We start from the raw sequence: 25,137 nt of genomic DNA, 5'->3' as shown, positions 1-25,137 counted from the left end.
TTCAGTTTTTCCCATCATCAGGGTCTTTTCCAATGAGTTAGCTCTTTGCATCAGGGGCCAAAATATTGGAGCTTCAACAACAGCCCTTCCGGTGAAAATTCAGGGTTGATTTCTTTTAGGATTGACTGGTTTGATCTTGAAGTCCAAGGGATTCTCAGGAGTCTTCTCCATCACCACAATTTGAAAGCATCATGAAAATGTGTATACATAAATATATACATCCATACACAATACATGAAACTATCTGCCTGGAGCAGAAAGCAAGTTTCACCATGATGAGAATACATTATCTTCTACACGCTTATCTTATATCTAAAGTATGTGTTAATTTTGTTCCAAACTTTTGCTTCGATTTCTTCTTAAATAATGCACTAGAAAAGGGAAAAAAGGTGCTGAGATGTCTAAACAGTTATCACATCTAGAAAAAAATTAAGGTTGCCAAAACAGCATAAATTTTGTAGGGGAAAAAAAATCCCCTAAGCTCACAAACTCCCTAAATAAAATGAAATTCAAAAAAAAAAAAAGGCCTATAGATATTTCATTATTAATATAATTGCCTCTCTTGATTCATTTCTTTGGATGATAGTAACAACAACTAGTGTTAGCACTTTTTACATTGTCTCTAAATTTTATAGAGATCCTACAGGTAAATGTGTTACTACCTGATGAAACTTTTTGTTTTGTTTATTCTTAACCTACCATTTTAAGGAGCAGACTGGAGCCTGGAGAGGATAAAAGTGACTTCTTCACATTCTCCCCTTTGGTAAATGGCAATCAAAACTGACAGCCAGGTGTGCCCATACTCGCGGACGCAGTAGAGTGGGTGAAACGTCTGGTCTAGGATCCTGACTCAATGCTCTCCTCTTTTTCCTAACTTCTCCTTTCTCTTTCTTTAAACCTCTTCCTCCCCAACAATACTTCTAAAAGAAGGGACATCCTTCCATAGAATTTATCTTTCTTATTTTTTGCTATCTATATTTATGAGCTTCTTACAAGTCAAGATTAACATTAAACATACGTCTTCTATACTACCAAAATCCTACATTTTATCAAATAGTAAGATTTGAGCATTCCTTCACAATCACAAAAACCAAACGCTTCAGAAATTAGAGGTTACTAAAATAACTTGATTAACTAGCTATACTAAACTGCATGTAATACAGAAAAATATGTACTGTATAATTTATTTTGCCCATACTAAATACAGATACATTCTTTTAAAAGTACTCTGAATACTTACTCTTAGCTATAGCTATTGTTCAAGGATAATCACTTAAGAGATATAATTATATTATGAAGTAATGCCTAGTTAATATAATTTCTTAAAGATTTTCTCTTTATGAGTATACCATAGACATTTAAAGTGTATTTCACTTTCAAAGATAGCATTTAAAACATCTTTTTAAAAATTTAATGTCCCACTATTTTCAAGGAGAAAAGCATCAGTAGAATTATTAATTCTGAGAACCTAGCTTTATTAGTACAATTTGAAAATAAGCAAAAAAAGACTTAATATTGAATTAATGCTAATATTTAAAAAACAGCATTAATTTTATAGTAAATTTGGACACACCAATGTCTTACTTAGTTTTCTTTCTTTCTTTTTTTTTTATAGTGCTCTCTTAATAATTTAGTGCTAAGACCATCACCACATTTTCCTGGAGATTGGTAATACCTATCAGATAGGAAGTTCTTCAGCCTGGTAAATCCCCAAAGGTAATGGAGTTTTCATAGTAGCTGAATTGCTTTCTCTGCTGAACATTCAACCCATTTAACCCATTCAGGTCATCACGGTCCGTGAAATTCTAAAAGTACAACTATCTCTTTTCTTTTTCCTTACTCCAGAAATATGGCAAATTCATAATTCAGGGTTTATAATAAGATCAAGATGACTTCCTACCAGAAGCAGAAGCAGCATCCTCACTGTCGTGCTTCTCATGCCATTCCATAGTCCTGTAATAGCTGAGCATCACTCCCCACAGTGCTTTGCACAGGTCAGCAAGGCATGGAATGTAGCTGTCTGGTGTAACATGCTGAAGGAAATGACAAGAGCCAACTTTCAAACTGTCGTGTTTACTTTAACACAAAGTGAACTGAAATAAAATGCTATGGTGTCAACCAAATGCAATAAAGAATCAGATAAGAAAATTTCTTCTACTGATACGTCTAAAAAGAAAGCCCAATGGCAAGAAAAGTTTCAACATGGAACAAACAGCAATTTGTTCAACATGTTCCATGTTTCAATGTGGAACAAACGTTAATTTCTCTCCATAATGATTTCCCCCCCCTAAATTCCCCAGTTAGTAAAACATTTATCAAGCCATTAATAAAAATACTAACTTCTATGAGTCAGTAAGCACACTTTTAGTAATCAACAGTAACAATTACAATTAGCAATTCCTATTTCAACATGGCATTTTAGTATTCATGAGTAGTCTCAATTCTCATACTATGAATCCATACACTGCTGAATTCGTAAGTGCTACAAATAAGAGTGCAAACTTCCCCAAATATATGTTTTCAAAGCCATGTTCTTAGCATACAAACGCAGCTTTATTCTCATTCTTAGATCCAAGTTACAACTTGCCAAAAGGTAGTCATATTTTACAAGATATTTACGTAAATTAAGTTCGCACCTTTGACAATCTGTAAATTCTTTAAATTACAGGGATATAGCTATTTTATATTTGATGATACTATTCTAAAATATGTTGTCTATGGCTGTGAAAATGTATGTGGTCTCAAATCTTCTCCCTAATGAAAATGCGTGGATTTTTCTCCTCCTATCCTTAGTAAAAAACTATCAGTTTGTCATTCTGCTCTTTTTATCTCATAGGTAGGGCAATGCCTCGATTCTATTTATTTATTTTTTTTTTTGTTTTTTTTTATTAAATTTTAAAATCTTTAATTCTTACATGTGTTCCCAAACATGAAACCCCCTCCCACCTCCCTCCCCATAACATCTCTGTGGGTGATCCCCATTCTATTTAGCAGGTTTTCTGTCTGTCACAATGGAGCATTTGCTCCATCATTTGTATTTCCCCTTGACCCAGCAATTCCACTTCTAGGAATTTATATGGAAGGTGTACTTCAAACAATGTGAAAATACACATGCACAAGGTTGTTTGCTGAAGGATAATCTGTAACTGCGAAATACTGGAATCTATCTAAATGTCCAAACACAGGAGATCCGTTGAATAAACTATCTTTACACACACAAAAGAGTACTATGCAACTATGAAAAATAATAAGCATATACTTTACAAAAAGTTTAATAAGTTTTCCCTTTCATATGATATATATACATGTGAGGTAGGGAAACATTTTTATTATATATATGTATGGAACAACAGACTAGTTCCAAATAGGAAATGGTGTACGTCAAGGCTGTATATTGTCACCCTGCTTATTTAACTTCTATGCAGAGGACATCATGAGAAACGCTGGGCTGGAAGAAGCACAAGCTGGAATCAAGATTGCCGGGAGAAACATCAATAACCTCGGATATGCAGATGACACCACCCTTATGGCAGAAAGTGAAGAAGATCTAAAAAGCTTCTTGATGAAAGTGAAAGAGGAGAGTGAAAAGTTGGCTTAAAGCTCAACATTCAGAAAACAAAGATCATGGCATCTGGTCCCATCACTTCATGGGAAATAGATGGGGAAACAGTGGAAACAGTGTCAGACTTTATTTTTTTGGGCTCCAAACTCACTGCAGATGATGACTGCAGCCATGAAATTAAAAGACGCTTACTCCTTGGAAGAAAAGTTATGACCAACCTAGATAGCCTATTCAAAAGCAGAGACATTACTTTGCTGACTAAGGTCCATCTAGTCAAGGCTATGGTTTTTCCAGTAGTCATGTATGGATGTGAGAGTTGGACTGTGAAGAAGGCTGAGCGCTGAAGAATTGATGCTTTTGAACTGTGGTGTTGGAGAAGGCTCTTGAGAGTCCCTTGGACTGCAAGGAGATCCAACTAGTCCATTCTGAAGGAGATCAGCCCTGGGTGTTCTTTGGAAGGAATGATGCTAAAGGTGAAACTCCAATACTGTGGCCACCTCATGCGAAGAGTTGACTCATTGGAAAAGACTTTGATGCTGGGAGGGATTGGGGGCAGGAGGAGAAGGGGGCAACAGAGGATGAGAGGGCTGGATGGCATCACTGACTCAATGGACGTGAGTCTGAGTGAACTCCGGGAGTTGGTGATGGACAGGGAGGCCTGGCGTGCTGTGATTCATGGGGTCGCAGAGAGTCAGACATGAATGAGCAACTGAACTGAACTGATGTCATAATAAATAGAAAAAATTAATGCATACATCTGCCTATCATCACAAGAATAAACATAGTGAATATAAAGAAGGAAGCACTGAAATTAGCTACCTGTAAGAGACGGCATGGGGGATGAGACAGAAGGAACACAGGAGGGAATGAAATTAGGATGGCTATCCAGATTCACACATGGCTTGCAGAGATCAACACAAATATTTTTGCATACTTATGCTATAATTTGTGGTAATTTGTTATGTTGACTTTCCCTGTTTACTCTTATAATTACTACTTTTACAATGAACCAGTCTTGCATTTTTCCTTGGTTTATTTTTACAACATCACTATAATTGACATATCTCTCATACCACAAACATGTAACTAAAATTAATACTGATGTATGAGTTCAGGAAAGAGCTAAAAGCAGAGGACAAAGAAAAGGCAAAAATCACAAAAAGGGTCTGAACTGCAGCTTCTCATTCAATCACTGGAATAAAGGTACTCTTCTACAAACTTTCATAAACTCAACTTTGCATAAGTTCGTGTTTATACTATGCAAATAAATTTAATCTAATTATATCCCAATATATCTTTCTGATAGATAAAAGGAAAGCAGTGTTAGTCTTATTTTTCCCAAAGCTAAAGTATGACTATACAAATAATTGTGCTATAGTCCACCAATTACCGTTTATTATAATTGTCACAGTTTAACAAATCAGAAAATTGCAACTTGGAGCCACTACCTTCTGTTCTCCACTAGATCACTATCTAGATACATTAGTTGCCTATTTGTTCAAGAAAAAGGAGGTTCTTCACTATGTTACCTCTTGACGATCTGCTAAAACTTAATGGGTTTGGATGAGATTATACACGTTTTTCAGAAAAAGTTGAAATTATTTAGTGAAACTATAGAAGCTTTTTCTCATCTAACTTATTCAAGTGTAAAGAATTCACAGATCTAGCCAAAGCCCACACCTGAAAGTTGCCCAAACTTACCTTCAAAAATGTCGTATGTACAAAGATAAGACTGTGATGTACTGAGCAAGATGCTTCTTACCTAAATTTATATTCTAAAATAGAAACAAATGTATAGATTCATCATACTAAATAGACAGTAAACAGTTTAAGGAAAAAAGACAAGGTGCAACAGATATATATTGTTTTTAATAGACTTAAGCTGAAATGTGTTCATCTCTGTACTTGGAAGCCCATGCTGGCGAGAAGTCATTTCATTTTAAAATTGGACTCCAGAAACCACTTTCCACTATACTGTGCAACCAACCAGGGTCAACTCTCATAGCAACAAATGCTTTTGATGCTTTTAACACCTTACTACTAAAATCATTCACAACTGATGCTCTCCAACTGATTTACAAAATCACTACCAAATTTCAAATAGAGAATCTTATTTCAGACATGTGTGAACCATGACTATAAGGAGAGAATCAAAAAAACCAACAAATATGCAAATAATTGTACAAGCAATCAGTAAATAAAGGGCAGGCCAAGAAGAGAATCTGGGCTTCTGAATTACTACTTCCGCTCAGACATCACTTCTTCACACCAGCAGAGTGTAACAGAAAGAGGACTAGAGAAGGAATGGGAAGCCCTGGGTCCCAACCAGCACCAGTTTCGCAACTTACCGGTCACAGGCCCTCAGACAGTAAACCACTCTGGATATCTCACATTCACATTCCACAGATCAATGTTACAGATTCTTAGATCTGCTACTTCATCAATGGTTTAATCCACTCACTGACTACTAAATACCCAACACTGCAACTCAGTTCAACTTCCAACTAATGGGTGATTCGTTCAGTATAAAATCAGGTGTACCAGGAGAGAGTAGCACCATATAACAGTTTCAGTCCAAAACTCCTATCGCACATCAATAGTAGCAACAAAAGCCTTGACTTAATCAATCTAGAAAACATTTGCACAGTGAGACACCCCAAAGAACTAAACAGCATGTCTTAAAGTCTTGTAAGTATGGGAAATAGAAATTTACTTATCAAACATTTTTCTGTGTTCCAAAGTGACTTTCCACTGCCATTCTAAAGCTATGAGTACTAATCTATTCAGGGAAGGTTGACAGGTAAGAAGAGAAAAAGGTATAGTATTTTAGAACCATCTCAAAAATCATGCAGAAAAGGAGGAACATTTTAAGTAACCTAAATTTTGTTTGCAATTCATAAACTCCATACAGATAACATACATGTCTAGTAACCAGTGATCACAAGAAACAAATATCCTATGGGCAGGATTTGGAGAAGACTCACAAATCCAGATGTTATAATGCAAGAATGCTCAACACAGCATTATTACCAAGCTTCACTACTCAAATGTCAAAATTCATTCTTTTTTTTTCAGCCAAATTCCCACTGGCTGTCTATTTTGCATATGGTAATGTAAGTTTCCATGTTACTCTCTGCATACATCTCACCCTCTCCTCCCCTCTCCCCATGCCCATAAGTCTATTCTCTATGTCTGTTTCTCCACTGTTGTCCTATAAATAAATTCTTCAGTACCATTTTTCTAGATTCCGCATATTTGTATTAGAATATGGTATTTATCTTTCTCTTTCTGACTTGCTTCACTTGTATAATAGGTTCTAGGTTCATCCACTTCATTAGAACTGACTCAAAGGCATTCCTTTTTATGGCTGAGTCATATTCCATTGTGTATATCTACCACAGCTTCTTTATCCATTCATTTGTCAATGGACATCTAGGTTGCTTCCATGTTCTAGCTATTGTAAGTAGTGCTGCAATGAACAATGGGATACATGTGTCTCTTTCAATTTTGGTTTCCTCAGGATATATGCTCAGGAGTGGGATTGCTGGGTCATATGGTGGTTTTATTACTAGTTTTTTAAGGAGTCTCCATACCATCTCCCATAGTGGCTGTATCAACTTACACCCCCACCAACAGTGCAAGAGAGTTCCCTTGTCTCCACACCCTCTCTAGCATTTATTGTTTGTAGACTTTTTGATGAGGGCCATTCTGACTGGTGTGAGGTGATATCTCATTGTAGTTTTGACTTGCATTTCTCTAATAATTTTTCATGTGTTTGTTAGACATCTGTATGTCTTCTTTGGAGCAAGGTCTGTTTAGGTCTTTTTCCCACTTTTGATTGGGTTGTTTGTTTTCTTGGTATCGAGTTGTACGAGTTGCTTGTATATTTTGGAAATTAATCCTTTATCAGTTGTTTCATTTGCTATTATTTTCTCCCATTTTGAGGGTTGTCATTTCACCTTGCTTACAGCTTCTTTTGCTGTAAGCAAAAGCTTACAACTGCAAGAGCTTTTAAGTTTAATCAGGCCCCACTTTTTTTCTTTTGTTTTTATTTCCATTACTCTAGGAGGTGGGTCATAGAGGATCTTGCTTTGATTTATGTCGTTGAGTGTTCTGACTATGTTTTCTCTAAGAGTTTTGTAGTTTCTGGTCTTACGTTTAGGTCTTTAATCCATTTTGAGTTTATCTTTGTGAAAATTAATTATTTAATCAAGTCTTGATGAACACTTTCACAGAATCCACAGATCTCGGATTTCTGATCTTATCACTATCAGTTAAGAGTAAAACTTTGTACCTTCTAGCTCTACTCTTAACCATCCCAACCAATCCACCTGGTCAAAGTTAAAATGATGAAATTAGCTTGTTAAAAGCAGCAACGTCTCAGCCTTACCTATAAGCAATAATTTAGTAAGCATCTAGACATCATTTTCATAGAACAGAGAAAAGCCAGAAATGAATATATGCAGCCTTTCATACCTGAACCACACAGTGAAAAAAAATTCACCTTCAAAACTTGCTTCAGTGCCAAGTGGTAAATATGAAAAAAAAAAAGAGGCCAGTAAATTTAGTCTTTTGATTTTTATTAATTTACTTTTTACCCATCAGAAATCTCTATTACAAGTTGCCAACAGAAATTTCAGCAAGATGATCTTTTATGTTAAAACATCACAACAAAAATTCTTAGGAGCATCCCTGAAGTATTATCATCTTCTTGTTTCACTCTGACTTGGCACTCTAATCACATCCCACCAAACAGAAAGGGAGCAGATGTTTTGCCATCCGCACAGAGATTTAAAACTCCTAGCACTGCCATCCCTACCCTCATCCGAACACACAAACACACTCACAGATGATTTCAAAGGGCAGCAGAGGCTTATCAACATCTCTACATGAATCCTGTTAGCACAGGGAACTCCCATCACCAGAAACTGCTGGAGAAGACTGACTATTTAGCTGAGAGGTTTCTGGAAACATGTTGGAGATCAAAACAGCATTAAGCTCCAGGGAACTAAAAACATTTCTGGGAAGGCTGAACTAAATAAGTGGCTGGGCCAAGCAATTTAAAATATTTTCCCAACCATTGATTACTTCTGTTAGGACCAACCTGTACAAAACATGAATACTCTAAGTCCTTTCGAATCACTGGACACCAGAGCGGTGCTCTGTATAGTGGACTGGATGGCACATGTTTGGGCCTAGGGCCCAAATTTGTGACTTACTCAGCCATGCATAACTCCAGCATATCACTTCATGTATCCAAACCCCAGAGGATAAAGCAAATAACCTAGAGTTTCTCTGAAACTTTAAAGACTATGATTCTCCATAGGTAAAACATGCATATGCTGTAGCAAGACTTTCCTTACACTAAACTAGATTCATTCATGATTTCAACACACAAACATATCATGGTGAAAAATCAGTCATTCTCATCTTCTAGGCATTTTATCATTAATACTAAATATGTATGTACACATGAAGACATATGTAACACGTATGGTATAAACGATACCAACTTGGCCCTAAGTAACCAGCACCCTCTAAGTAGTAAAACACACAGAAGGAATTCCTTTTCTATAATCCTCAGGTTTGCCTGATGTGATGTTATGTGCTCAGTTGTGTCTGACTCTTTGCAACCCCATGGACTGTAGCCTGCCAGGTTCCTCTGTCCATGGGATTTCCCAGGCAAGAATACCGGAGTGGGGTGCCATTTCCTACTCCAGGGGATCTTCTGGAACCAGGGATGGAAACCATGTCCTTATGTCTCCTGCACTAACAGGAGGGTTCTTTACCACCTGCACCCCCTGGGAAGCTCCAGGGATGGCTAATTGCTGCTAAGTGGCCTTCATCAAATGCAAAGCTTAATACTGCAAAACAAGCAAAACTTGAAGAATCAGAATATACAATTGACCTTTCAAAATTTCAAATGATGAAGTGCTATGAACTCCCATGCTAAGATCATCACCTTAAATGGGCAGTATTTAAAAATAAGAACTTGGCAGGTTTCAAGAATGGCTTTTACCAGCAAATGACTGTTTCGGCTGGCAGCTGTGTACCAGACCTTGAAAACAGGCTGGCTTGGGGACTTTCCTGGTGGTCCAGAAATTAAGAATCTGCTTTGCAATGCAGGGGACATCGGTTCAATCCCTGGTCAGGGAACTAAGATACCGCATGCCATGAGGCAACTGAGCCCACACACCACAACTAAGATCTCATGCACCCAAATAAATAAAAATAAACATTAGAAAAAATAGGTTGGCTCTTTAATATTTACCCCCATCCTTCCCCCCCACCCACCCAGCAAAAATCACCCAGCATTCTAAACTGCACTGATAATTTTAAGTGTCTGTAGTCTTGGGCAGCTAAGAGAGGCCTCAGTACACCTGCGTCCATTTCAAGTGACCAGAAAACACCTTCATTCCCAGGCAAGGGGGAGAAAGGTGGCTACCCAAATAACATCATGCTGTCTACAGGCACTCATTAGTCCCAGGGTATCATACAAATCAAATCACTGTATTTGGTGTAATCCTGTTAAACCAAGCCAGACATCCCACTGCTCCTTTCCTCTGCCCACCCTCTCCTTTCAGGTCACTGCACAGAATATTGCCTCTGTATCTCTGGACCCAGCCGCATACGTTTCACTTGCTGAAATCCAAACCCACTCAGAAGTCATAGCCTGCTTTTTGGTCTCCTTCAACCCTTAAAGAATTGTGTTGATCCCATCTGATACATGTATATGTTGTTGGAACTTTTCTTATCTACTTTTGATCATAATGAATACAACCAACCTAGGTAACAAACTACTCATAAGCTTACTGCCCCTTGCTGAGCTGAACTGATGACTTGATGAACAAGAGCTGGGTAATGACAAGGGAGGGTTTCCCTGGTGGCTCAGCAGTAAAGAAATGTGATTGCCAATGCAGGAGACATGGGTTCAGTCCCTGGGTTGGGAAGATCCTCTGGAGAAGAAAATGGCAACCCACTCCAGTATTCTTGCCTGGGAAATCCCATGGACAGAGGGGCCTGGTGAGCTATGGTTCATGGGGTTGCAATGCGTCAGACATGACTGAGTGACTAAACCACCACCAATGACAAGGGAACCGGTTTATACTAAGTCAGAGTGCTAAGACAGCGGAATCTTTTATCTTCTATTAGCACCCGTGAAACAGTGAACAGACTACCTTGTTAGTACGCACGTGGGATAAAATTTCAGTCTTTCACAGTTCCTGACTGTCCAAGAGGAAATGGCAGGGAAAAAAGAAGAGATGGATAAACTTGCCTTGCTTCTCTTTTGGTCGTTAAGTTTAAAATATTTAAAATTACCAAAATTTATTTTTTATTTTACCTTAAATATTTAGAAACCAGTATATAACTCATATAAAAAAATTGACTGGGTGCTACATACACTTGATATGAATAAATCTGACAGCTGAATTCTTGGAGTATTTTAAAGCTAATCTGATAAAGCACTCGAGTAAATAGTATTATTCCTCTGATCGGAAAGGTTTCTCTAGTAAGAAAGGAAAGGTTCACTCATTTATCCAACCAAATCAACCAAATTAACCTCAACAATCAATGAAATGCCCCCTTTAATTTCCTTCACATCCTAAATATGCCTGAGTGAAAAACAACATAAAATGTTATTGATATGCTATCTTCTGGTATTTGACAATTAAGCTATTAAATATAAAATAATCAGCATTCATATGCACAGGGAAAAGGGTAAGAGCAGACACTACTGATGAGAAGCCTAAGTTGAAACATGCTTTTTGCAAGGTAATTTTGGAAATATAAACCAAAGTTTTAAAAATGCAAAGCCTTTGACAATGCAATTTTATTCGTCTTCTATCCTAAAGAAATAATGATCTATGCAAAGATTTAGCTTTAAAAATATTTACTACAATGCTGTTCATCATGATAAAAGCTGGAAATGATATAAATATTGAAGAATAAGAAACTGGTTAATTAATCCACAGGATCTCTTACACTGAAGTACTGTCAAGCCCTAAAAGGTACATGAGTAGTATACTTTCTGAAATAGAAAATTGTTTATAACATAGCAAGTGGGAAAAAATGTTATAAATCTGCATGTACAGCACAATCCTACTTTAAAAAGCTGTTTGCTTATATAATATACATTAAAAGAACCAGCTTTGCATGCAAAAATACTAATTTTTACTTTCTTTTTTCACTTTTCTATACTTGCCTACAGTCAATATGATGATAATTCCTAGCAGCTTATCATCATTACAATTCAGTACCAAGAAGTATTACTTATGAGAATGAAAATTTTAAAACCTAGAAGAATGGAACATTGGACAAGCCTTTCGTTGGTCTTTCTATAAAGTACGCACCCGAAGGAACTTGTAAAAGTCCACCAGTATCCCTATTATATAGCACAGGGAACTCTGCTCCGTGCTACGTGGCAGCTTGGATACATGTATATGTGTGGCTGAGTCCCCTCGCTCTTCACCTGAAACTGTCACAACACTGTTAACTGGCTACACCCCAATATAAAGTAAAAAGTGTTTAAAAAACTACATGGCACTGAGAGGGCACTCAGTGTTGGTTTTCTTTCCCCTCAATCAAATCTGAAGACTGATTAAGTCAACACTACACAAGATAGAGACAAAGAGTTCGATCCAATATGCTAAATAAACATTTACTAAACACCTCTAATGTGCCAGATAGTGAAAATAAATACTGAAATTATTTCAGAAAGCTTTTTCTAAAAGAAATACTACATTTTCCCCCAAAGTATTATTACATTGCCAAGTTCATTTCAAAAACAGAACTCAAAACTCAATAAAATCATTTGTAAATGAACAACTGAAAAATGGCTGAGAAAATGCAGCCAGCTTAGCCAGCTCTGTTATTATAAAATTAATCAATAACATCCTAATTAATATCTTGAAATAAGCTTCCCATGGAAACTCATGAGCCTGCCTCCCCCCAAAAAAAATGTTTTAAAAACACTTAAAAAAAAAAGCCAAAAAACTGATGCATACTTCATAAACTTTCAAAAAAATCTACACAGGGTTTCCCTACAAAGTCATGAAATAAAGAGCTTCTTCCACTTGATGTTTTTAAATCTCTCCACAAACTGGTGTAAATATGCACAGTACATCAATGCATTAATAAATGCAATCACTAAAAGGCTTTTTAATTAAATAAAATGACTACTATCCCCTTTACATCGGCCCTTGCCAGAAATGAATGTGATGTAATTCTCATTTCAAACTTTTCCTTGTAAGTGGTACTCCATCATTTGTGCTGCAAGATAATGTATGTATTTTTTAGAAGAGCCAAAACTACTGATTTAAAACTCATAAGTCGAGACATTCAAGATAAATAGCAAAACAAGACTGAGAGATAAACTATACGAAGAAAAACTGTACTTTTAGTCATTTAGACAACACAGCTTAGTAAAGAAAGTACATTCAATTGCAAAACGACTTCAAACAGTTCTAAGTCAACTCAACTTTTAAACAGAGCAATGGTAACAGGACACAGGGCAGACACTTCATAACGGGACAGTATGCTGCTTCCCTGAAGAACGCTGACATTCTCTTTACCAAAGAAAATAACAACAGAACATGAATTTTGCCCCAGGTTTCTTTGTAAAGGAATATCCAAAAAGAAAAAAAAAAAGAGAGAGAGAGATCAATTTCATTCTAGCCCATTTTAGTAACAGAAAGACATCTGTGAGTGGTTTAAAATAATACTGTGAACGAACACAAGCAAATGATTCTTTTTGCATCTCTAATCTCTTTCTATTTAAAGGAAACAAAATGGTTCCCTGTTTACAGGAACTCTATCCCTCTCTCAACTCGATCAGTGTACCATTTTTTATTTTTTTACTCTTATATTTAAATGTTTATCTACTAGGTAAAGCCTTCCTTGAAAATACTGCTGCTCTACAGAGAAAACCAACCGCTGCCCAAATGCCTGGGATCTTCCTTCTCACTTCCAAAATCTGCCAGTCAACACCCTGCATATATGCCCTGACAGCTCTGTTGCTTCTTTCTTAGCCAGGCACTCATTGCCACATATGCTCCTGAACTGGTATATCCTCAATAATTATGATTAGCTCATTTTATCAGGGCAAAAATGATGCCCAAGTGCCATATGCTGAAAAATTAAGAACCATACATTCTAATATAAGGCTCCTTCACAAATCCCCTCCCCTGCCTGTGTTACGCCATTCGAGATCATTGATATGTGTTCTCACCAGGAAAACATATTTAAGTTTCATCAGCTTATTGAACTTCTAAGAGTTCCTTCTATTTTTCCTTTCCTGAATAAACCACTTTTATTTATATAACTAAAAGTACACATCTTTCCATCAAACTAAATAAATAACTCTGATATGAGATAATTTCTTCCTAACTTACCTGGTTTAAAAAGGTCAAATATCACTCAATATTATAGAAAAAATTAAAACTTAGGCTTATAAGAGATGTTCACATTCCTGTCTCCCTACAGCAACACTGACTTACATACTTGCAAGAGGCCTTAGGTAATTTCTAAACTTCCTTAATTTTTTATCAAGAATAGTGCCAAAGAAAGTGGGCCACCTGACAATGTATCATATTCTTCATCTCATTATTCAGTTCTTCTATGTCTGTTCTTTCAACATTAAAGACCCTATCACACCTAATTTTGTTAAATCCATTCCTCACAAGAAATGCCTCCATGAATGCATCGTTAACATTCAATACTATTCTCACCACTTTACACCAGAAACTACTTCAGCTAATGTTTTTAGAACAGTTTGAATATGAACCAGAAATGTACAACTATGTTAGATGAATAATAATGTTCATGCCAGCTGTTCTCTGTATTTGCGTGGGTGCAGGGGGGCTGTTTTCTATGACTAAGCACTAACGTACCAATAAATCAGATGTTTCCTTAATTTAGTTGTTTCCCTAATTTAATTATAGATTATCTCACCTACTATCACACAAATATGGATAATTTATAAAGAAGTACCAAATGTTTCTGGAGTAATTTTAATAAGCACTTACTCAAGAAAGATAAGCTCTTTGTTATCTGATAATTTAAATATACACAGATACCTCAAAAGGTTATTTTATAGCCTTTTAGGAAAAAGCAAAAGAAATTATTTTTTAAAAACTATGGTAAACATCTTAAGAACAAATTTTTTGTTCATAAAAATGTATAAGCTAAATATAATTTCATCTTTGTGTCATATAAAGGCATAGAGGACATCCTCAAGAAGCATAAAAACAAATATGTCCTTGACTTTTAACAGCATATAAAAATTTAATAGTAACAAAATATACTACAGGCATACAGACATACCAGATTTAACCAAAGTAAAAAAGACTGAAGAACAAAAGCCTAATTTATTTAAAAATATTTATTTTAAATTATTAAAAGTTATTTTCTGCTTTAACAGGAAAATTACTAACTTGCAACAAGTTGCTTTACCATTTAAGCCATCTACTAGTAATAGCAACACTAATAACCAAAAAGTAAAGTTGACTTTTTGGATATTTAATTTTAAAAAGTATATTATCAACCTAAGAAAATAAATGATATATTTCAAAATCATTGAAAGTTATCAAACAATGGCTGTTCTTAAAACTGGGTATTTAAAATAGAATTATGCAACTATATTGCACAATTGATCATAAAATTTGTGAAATAGTGCCTGTGATTTATGAAGTGATTTTAAAAAGACATTTTAACCTATATTAACAAACATCCACTGTCCTTATTAACTTAATCCTTAAGCTATCATTATAATCACAACCTTCTGGAATATTTGTTGGAGCTTAAGTAAGTGTACTTCCCCAGTTCCCAATGGACATATAACCTGTACTTTTGACAAACTCATTATGAACATTAACTTCACATTAATTCCCAGACATAATTACAGTACAGAATAGATAGCTACTTCCTAAGAACTGTTATTTTCTAGGGGACATTAGGGAAAAAACTCAAGAAATTCTCCAGTCAGAGACATAAGATATTCTTGGGCTAGACTTAAAGAGACCAAGGTCAACAATGACTTCCATATTGTCAAATCAAGGAATCAGTTCTATGACCACTTATTCAGACTCTTTAGAAGCATCTGACATAGGTTTACAGCTGATTGTTCCATAAATACTTCCTTCTGTAAGCTATTGTGACAACACAATTTCCTAGATTTCCTCCTCCCCACGCAGCTGCTCCTTCTCCGGCTTTTCTTCTGGGCCCTCCTCCCCCAACCAGTCTCTGAAAGTCACAGGCCCAAGGCCCTCCGATCTTCTTTCTCTCCACCCTTTTCCCCAATCTTCTTATCCAGCACCATGGCTTAAAATACAGTTAAACGCTGATGGTCCCCAGCCTATAACTTCAGTTCTGATCTTTTTACATTCAACTGCCTCAATAAGTCTGCTTGAATGTTAATATGTATCAAATAGAAATCATAATTTTCCACTGCAAACCAGGTTTCCTTGTAAAAGCAAGTACCACCACCATTCTCCTGGATGTTCACCATTCTCTTTTCCTCCCATACATACATCAATCCATCGGAAGGAACAATTTGAAAACGGAACCCAACTCGGTTCACTTCCCACCTGTGGATTATATTACCTACAGATTTATGCTTCTTTAAGAGTGAAAAAGAAAAAATTGGTTACAGATGCTGACAGAAACAGCATTTATATACATGAAAAGACTGACTGAACATACGTAAGGAAAATCAGCAAAGATGACTGCTTAAAAGTACCCTACGTGCCACTGTAGAATACAATTCACAGTCTGAGGCAGAATGGTAAAAAGAGCTTTAAATGGGTAGAAAGTCGATTTAGAAGCAACTGGACTTCACAAATAGGTACCATCTCATCCACCTTTACTATTTATGTGACTGAATCTTCCAGTTTCTCTATGAGGAAAGGAACAAAAAAAAAAACTTTTGGCAAACATATTTGTTTTTATTTTAGTGACATCTTCTGATAGTAGGCTCTGGGAAAAATGGAATATGAATTTAAAAACTAAAAGAGATTCATATGAACAGTAATTAAGCTATAACATACCGTACAGAGATCCTTATATTGCAGCTTTTGGAATTTTGTATCTGTGTTTCCTGCACACAGTTCCACATAGCCAAGAACAACTTGAAACACGGTGTTATGAATGGCTTGGGTGAAGTGCATATGAAGTTGATCCATTGCGGTCTATGGAAATAAAGCATATAATCGCCTATTACTAAAATAAATTACTAAGATAAAAAAACAGATTTGAAAGACATAGGAAACAATCTTTACCAATTTTACCTGCAACACAAATAACTATTATTCACAGAATTATAAATGTCGATTATTTGCAGCTAACCCTTCAAACAACCACAGCATCATACCACTACATATAAACCTGAATCATAAACACTGCTCTGTTGCTCCATATTTAAGACTGGTACCCAGTTTGCCAAACATGTCATGTCTAATCACACCTTTGAATTCCCTCTGCCATACTTTCATTTTCAGGATTCTCAGTGGTCACCTTCTCAGAGAAGCCTTTCCTGACTATCCCATACAAACCAGTACTTTGCATCACTCTGTACCCTTACACCGATTTTCTTTCTTTAATTTCTGTCGTCTGAACTAGAAGGTAAGATACATGAGGGCTTATATCCAGATGCCTGGAGCAATGCACATAGTTGGCAACAAAAAATATTTACTGAGAGAAAGAATTCATCTAATGGGGGAAATCAGAAGTTATAGTTGCTTCAAGACCTTTGAAAATACATATACCTCAAAATTACCAAATGTTTTCCTTCTTGTCTTTTCCCTAGGTATATCTTAAGATATCAAAATTAATAAAGTACAATAAATAACCATATTTCTTTATTCACATTACACAATGTAAATAGCCTGGTAAAGTCTTAAATTTCCTTCTAATAAAAGAGACTTATATCTAAGGGAAAAAAAAATTTACATCAATGTTTTGATGTTCTCAAGAAAAATGTATACTCCTATATGTAGAAGACGTAATTAACTTTCAAACTATGGCCTCCACTTCAGGCTTTTCAAGGAAGCCCCTGAGTAGTAAGAACAGGTGAAGACATGCATCATGGGAATAGTAAGGACATTCTGGGGATAACAAAATCCTTTGAAAACTCTGATAAAAGAAACGGACCTGTTTTACAACAAATGTATATAATACACAAAAGTTTACAGACCACTGTGAGAGAATCACACTGGCCCATCTAGGAACCATGAGGTTCCAACCTTAAAAGTTCTTATTCAGGACCAAGAACTGAGGTACAAGAGACTACATATCCTCACCCACTGAATTATACTATCCTTTTTTAAAAACCTACCAGAAATGATGAAAATATTCAACCTGAGACACACTTCATAGTTTAAAACAGACCTCTGCAGCTAAGTCACTTTAGTCGTGTCCGACTCTGTGCGACCCCATAGACGGCAGCCCACCAGGCTCCCCCGTCCCTGGGATTCTCCAGGCAAGAACACTGGAGTGGGTTGCCATTTCCTTCTCCAATGCATGAAAGTGAAAAGTGAAAGTAAAGTCGCTCGGTCGTGTCTGACCCTCAGCGACCCCATGGACTGCAGCCTTCCAGGCTCCTCCATCCATGGGATTTTCCAGGCAAGAGTACTGGAGTGCGGTGCCATTGCCTTCTCCAAACAAACCTCAGTAATGTGTTAATCACACCACCCACACTCTGAGTTTATGTGATCCTGCTACCATTGCTAACACATCATAAAAATTTACTTTCTTCAATGAAACTTTTTAAGCACACTACATTAATAATATTCAAACTTAAGCAATCAGGAAAAGCAACAGATTACTGATTAAGAAAAAAAAAAATTCTTTCAAGACTTACCTGTGTTTTTCCAAGAAGTCGATAAGCTTGTTGAACTTTGGTGTAGTGGTTAATGTCAAAATTCTTGCATATTTTGGACAGAGCAACATCCAACTGTTCCTATGTAAACAAAAGAGAAGGTGAGAGGTGGTTAAGGAATCACGTTTTCAAGGTAATAAGAAAATATTAAGATTAATTCCTCACTTTTAATATAGTAATATTACTATCACACTGGATTTAATAGTCAAAAAAATTTAATTAAAAATATAAGTTGTAATTTTTTTTTGGCTGCACCACACTGCTTGTAGGCTCTTAGTTCCCCAAGCAGGGATCAAACCCAGGACGTGGCAATGAAAGCACCAAGTCCTAACCACCAGGGAATAAATTATAATTCTTATTACCAACTATACTCAAGTTTATTGAGATGTTATCAATATTTGAATTTTTAAAAAAAAATTTTGCCAACTGGTTCAAGGGACACAAAATAATTATAATAGTCTCTAAAGAAATTCTAGTTTTTATTTTTACTTAGCTTTATGTTTCATCAAGCATCAGCTAAAATCGTGTAATTATATGAAATGAGTTTGTAGGACTACTGAAAAATAAAACCACCCTTCTTAATCACTGAAAAGTAATTCTCAACAAAACTACATTGACTTAAAAGTATATACCTCAAGATATTGCCTTTTTATATCTAAGAATATCCACTTTATTTATGGGTTTCTATCTCAATGATTTCATTTAAATTATAAGAATGAAGAAAACTGAGTTTTCAAAAGAAAGTCTTCATTAAAATATTCAGGTGATCAAAAAAAGAAAAAAGAAATAAATAAAAGAAAAAATCAGGTGATTATTTACTTAAGGGATTTTCAAAATAATTCTATTTATGCTTACCAAATAAATTATCATTCTTACTATGGAAATAATTGCATTTATGATCAAAAACTACTTTCACAAAGGTCATTTGAAAGTCTAGCCTCAACCTTTCTAAGAGCTCTCATCTGGAAAACAATAAAATACAATCTCAAAAGAAACTAAATAATTCTTATTAAATGTATTTAAATGAACCCTCTGCTTTACAAAGATTGCTGAGGAAGACTTTATGCTCACAATGACATAGCTTTTCATTTCCAGTTTCTACACATTTGAGGAATTGTATGAGACGTTATTATGAGGTTTAGGAATTCAGGAGGGTTATCATCAATCAATAATCATTCTTAAAATCAGTAAGCTAAAAAGGAGAAATAATTGATAATTAAAAATAATTAATATATGGTAAATATTCTGCCTATAGTTTATGTGAGAACACACCTATAACTAAGAGTTTAGGAATGTTTGTAGATATGGCAATATTTCCAAATACTCTTTGCAGACCCTACAATTCCAAAAGTATCTTTGAGAGAATGAGTAAATTAACATTAACTTGACCAAGTCTGTTAACATTAACAGACATTCCAAATGAAAAACACGAAGAGTAGTGATCTAGAAACAATGGTAAGAATATGAAAGTCAAAACGTAAGATACATCTATGCTATTCAAAATGAAATATTTCCTCTGAAAAGAAAGTCATTTAGATACAACCCTTCTTACCTCAATTTGTTCTAAAGTATCTTGCAACTTTGAATTCAGTTCACTATTAAATAAAACAGAATTAGGTGTGTCAGTCTTTAAAAGAGACAAACTAGATGAATAAACACTCAAACTGACAAGTCAACAGTATGAGCAGTTAAGCTGTGCTGATTCTACAGACAGTACAGTAAGGCAAGAAAAATAAACAAATGGAAAAAATTAGAAGGGAGGAAATAAGAGTCATCACAGAAAATCCTTAAGAATTTATAGATAAAACTAAGAATTTAAGTGTCCCATGGATGGAGGAGCCTGGTGGGCTGCAGTCCATGGGGTCGCTGGGAGTGGGACACGACTGAGCGACTTCACTTTCACTTTTCACTTTCCTGCATTGGAGAAGGAAATGGCAACCCACTCCAGTGTTCTTGCCTGGAGAATCCCAGGGACGGGGGAGCCTGGTGGGCTGCTGTCTATGGGGTCACACAGAGTCGGACACGACTGAAGCGACTTAGCAGCAGCAAGTTTTAAAGATAATATGTGTAATATAGATGAAAAGTAAAACAAAGATAAAACTAATCTCTATATATCAGAAATAAGGAATTAGACAATCAAATTTTTAAAGATACTTTTCAAAAAACCAAATACCTGGGAATAAACCAAATAAAGAATAAACAATACAAAACAGAGCCAAAATAAAGAAGACCGCTACACAGAGGTATATACCATATAAATAGACTAAAATCTTTAATACAACTGATACCAATTCTCACAAAAATGATATCCTAAAATAACTGATATCTTATTAATATTAAGCCAGTGGGCTTTTTAATGGAGGAATTGCAAGCTGCTTCTGAAATTTATGTGGAAACTCAAAGGTCCAAGACAAGTCAAGCAAACCCCAAAGAACAATGCCGTAAGATACACTAAAAACAGGCTGACTTACTATGAAGTTACAGCGGTAAGGCAGTGTGGCACTTATTATAAGAACACATTAACAGGTCAACAGAACAGAATAAAAACAAAGGGTAAAAGCCTTAAGTATTTGACAAAGAAGATATTCAATTGGCCAATGAACATATAAATATGCACTCTTTCAGGCATTCAGGAAATGTATATTAAAACTACAAAAAGACTATACCAAATGACTAGAATGGCTAAAAATATTTTTAAAAAATTAAAAACAATGTCAACAAATGTTGGCAAGAACGTAGAATAAAACACTCAACTCAGTGCTGGAGAAGGGAAAATTGATACCTCCTCTCTGGAACCATTAATACCTCCTGAAACTTAACATACACTTACTCCAGGTGTATCTATCAGAAGTGCATACACAATCCTCACAACATTATTTGTAACAGGCAAAAACTTGAAGCAGCTCAACTGCCTATGAAAAATTAAAGGGATATATTTATTTATATGATAAAATACTATAGCAATGAAAATGTGTCACCTGAATCTCAAAAACATAATACAAAAGATGTCAGTTTAAAAAATACATACTGCATGATTCCATTTACATAAAGTTCAAAACAGGCAAAAACAACATTAGTGACAGAAATCAGAACAGTGGTTACCCTGGTAATGTAATGACTGGAATGAGGCATGAAGGAAGTTTCTAGGGTTTCTAGTTCTGTTTTTATTTCTGGGAAGTAATTACACAACTATGCTCCCTTTGTAAAAATGTACTGAGTTATACATTTAGGGTATGTGATTGACTCTAATTTTTTTCCCCTTCAATCCTCCAGCGTTAAGTGTTAGCTGCTCAGTCGTGCTCAACTCTTTGCAATCCTATGGGCTGTAGCCTGCCAGGCTCCTCTGTCCATGGGATTTTAAAGGCAAGAAAACTGAAGTGGGTTGCAACTTCCTTCTCCAAGGGATCTTCTGACCCCAGGGATTGAACGGGATCTCCCGCATTGCAGGCTGACTCTACTGTCTCAGCCATCAGGGAAGCCCTAATTCTCAAGAGGTCAGTTTAAAAACAACTGATACTCTTTGAATTATAACACCTCATTACTAAAAAATATCTGCTGTTATCTAAAAAAGTAAATACAATTTTAGAGAAAACCTTTTGACAAAAGGGATTAAGGTAAAAGTAAAATACAATAGTAAGAACAAGAGAAAGATGCAGTTTCACAGCAAAATTATACAAGGGTTTTTTGGTTTTTTTTCCTTACAACCGTCATCTGATTATCTATGTGATTCTCAAAGTCCTAGCAGCCAAAACAAATAGGGAAGGCCACAGTACACAACTCGGTGTCCAGAATATAAAAACAAACCAGCAATTTAAGAGAAAGAGCAAAAACAAAGAGACAAAACTCACTTTTGCTGACATTAAATTCAGAGAGACAATTTTGCCAGTCTTGATAAAGAGAACAGCAATATTTTATCTCCTAAGGCACAACACCCTCAGCAACTGCCTTATAGAATATACAATATGATTCATGGTTTCCCTTAGCGAGCCTTTTAATGCAAACTGAGAAGATAACAACAAAGTGGTTTGATAGAGAGAAAGATATAGACATACACAAATGCAAAGCAATCTGTCAGGAAAGTGAAACTAATAATAATACAAGTACCCAGTTTTGAAGGTCTCAAAGATAAACACTCAAACCCGTGGGGGAATTAGACCATTTTCAACAAATTCTATGTACCATAAGCATGCTTTTAATTAAGGTTGAGAATGGAAGATTATACTCTCAAGTAAAAACTGAAATGAACAAGCCTGCATCATTTGACAATCAACAGTGTAGGAACCTGGAGAAGCGAATGGCTACCCACTCCAGTATTCTTGCCTGGAGGGCGCCAAGGACAGAGGAGCCTGGAGGGCTACCATCCACGGGGTTACAAAACCGGACACAACTGGGCACCTCAACAAAGAAGACAACAGTCCTGTGCACCTGACCATTTCCTGCCATCGTCTGGCAGCTTCATATGTATGTTACCCTGCCTGGTCCCTAACGACGGCTGAGTTTGCAGTTCCTAAGTGAAGCAGAAATAAAAACCGTATTAATCCACTGCTTCAACACCTTTGGTGACTCCCCATGACACCAAGAATAAAGCCCTAAATTAGCATGGCACGCAAGACTCTTCATAATTGACAGAAAATTAAATTCCCATTCACTTTTCAGAGCCTCTGCAGTTGATGCTTTTTCCAGTGCCTCTACAGCTGATCCTTGAACAACAGGGATTTGAATTGCACTGGTCGACTTATAAGCGGATGTTTTTCAATAGTAAATCCCACGGTACTTCCTGATCCTCGGTTGAATCTGTAGATGCGGAATCACCTATTCAGAGGTCCAAGTAGGTAAGCTGTATGTGGATTTTCGAATGGACCAAGGGTGAGCACCACTAACCCCTAGGTTGTTCAAGGGTCAACTATATTTTAGTCAGATGGACGAGGTGCAGTTCCCCAAACTCCAGGCTTTTCCACTCTCTGCTCTTGCATATAATGTTCACAACAGCTAGAAAGTACATTCCCCTTTTCTCATTCCCAAATGTCTTTTTTTCTGGGAAGTCTCTCTCTCCTAACTGTTTCCTTAAGTTACACAATGCTGTGTTTACAGCACCCTGAATTAGAGTAAAGAAGTATCTGTGACTATTTATCAGAGCAGACTGCGGCTTATTCCCCAGGGATTCCCCAGGACTAAATTCACTCCCTGACTCAGAGCAGGAAATAAACATCTGCTGAGTCAAATTTGCAATTCAAACAAAAAACAGCAAACTTCAACCATCATTCCTTGAGCCCCCATATTCTACTTCAATTTAAAAAAAAGAAAGGAGAACATTTTAGAAGAATAAGAGTCAGACAGGACTCTGGGTCTACAGGGGTCTTAATAAAGGAAAAATAAATAAATAAGAGCGAGAGAGAGAAGCAGAGACGTTGTTTCTACTCCTCTATCCCACAGCGCTCAGAAGTTCACTAAGGCTGAAGACACAGACATGGAGAAGGCAAGAACACTCAGAATAATAAGTATCAGAATTCGTAAACATATTCTTTCAGGGAATATTGAGTTCGGAGAAAAAAGGAATATATCTAAACTAATTCAGAGGTGACAGTAACAACTTCTTCAGCATCTCAACTGAAAAAAATGGGCTTCAGAGTTTATTCACAATATTATAATAAATCTAGGTGCTTTTATTCCTTCTATTTATGGTTAAAATGGTTTCGTAGCCTATAGAGTTAATGCAAGCATGGTAATGTATATGGTAGGCAGAAATTTTTAATATAAAATCTATAAATCAACCATTTTGGTTTTATTAAAAATGCTTTCAAGAGGGAAGGGATGTATGTATAGGTATGGCTGATTCTTGTTGCTGTATGGCAGAAACCAACACAACATCGTAAAGCAATTATCCTCCAATTAAAAATAAAATTTTAAAAATGCTTTCAAAATCTACAACTGTAGTTTGAGAACAGTTGGCTACTAATTAAAAATATACACATAAAAATAAGATTAAGGAGTGGACATATTAAATGTGGTCTTTAAAGAAATCCTCAGCCATCATTTAGAAACATGAATTTCAGTTATTTGGGTCAGTTAATCAGAGTATGTAAAAAGGACCTAGTCATGAACATTTGGATAAATAAAAGCTATATTATGGTCAAAAAAATTACTAGTTCTAAGATGAAAGACTAAAAGCTATTAAAAGCTATTTGCAAGTGAGTGGAATGACTCAAACAACTTGGAGGGCATTTTTATAATCACTACAGAAAATATTAAAAATAACATTCATAAATAATTAACTTTCCTTTTAAGTAGCTGCTCTGGGACACAAACTCACAAAATGTGTCCTAGAAAACAGCAATTTGATTGTATGGAAAGACAAGATGGTATGGAGGTAATCAGCCTCTTAATGACTTTCCCTGGTTTCTTATTAAGCCAGGTGATTTAAGACAAGTCTCTTAATAACTCTGGGCACCAGTTTCCTATACAGAAGTGGGCTGGATCTAAAGGGCTGCTTCAAGCTCTAAAGTTTCTAGATTTTATTATATGCTGAACACCAGCTAACCAATTAGCACATCTTTGTATATGATTCAGCAGAATGCTAAAACCTCTGGAACACACCTAAGTAAAATTTATCCTTCCAAATTTATATTGTGTGCCCACGGCCCGCAGAAACTCCAGTCTGTTTAGATCAGAGGTATTATATAATTCCAAGGATTTCAATCTACTC

At 35.9% G+C, this 25,137-nt stretch overlaps 1 protein-coding gene across 1 annotated transcript in view; it reads right to left on the bottom strand.

The window, feature by feature from the left end:
• The window catches only part of VPS50 (VPS50 subunit of EARP/GARPII complex), a 136,365-nt gene that overhangs the window by 72,081 nt on the left and 39,147 nt on the right, over window positions 1-25,137 (bottom strand). Inside the window, exons 10-13 of the mRNA XM_068972721.1 lie at window positions 19,987-20,029; window positions 18,417-18,515; window positions 16,606-16,746; window positions 1,901-2,033 (exon numbers count right to left, since the gene is read on the bottom strand). Of these exons, the coding sequence (XP_068828822.1) occupies window positions 1,901-2,033; window positions 16,606-16,746; window positions 18,417-18,515; window positions 19,987-20,029 (416 nt within the window). The remainder of the gene's footprint in view (window positions 1-1,900; window positions 2,034-16,605; window positions 16,747-18,416; window positions 18,516-19,986; window positions 20,030-25,137) is intronic.

Source organism: Capricornis sumatraensis, chromosome 5, assembly GCF_032405125.1.
Source record: "Capricornis sumatraensis isolate serow.1 chromosome 5, serow.2, whole genome shotgun sequence".
Classification (NCBI taxonomy): Eukaryota; Metazoa; Chordata; class Mammalia; order Artiodactyla; family Bovidae; genus Capricornis; species Capricornis sumatraensis.
Note: the sequence above shows the minus strand (reverse complement) of the source record. Positions and strands in the feature narration are given on the sequence as shown.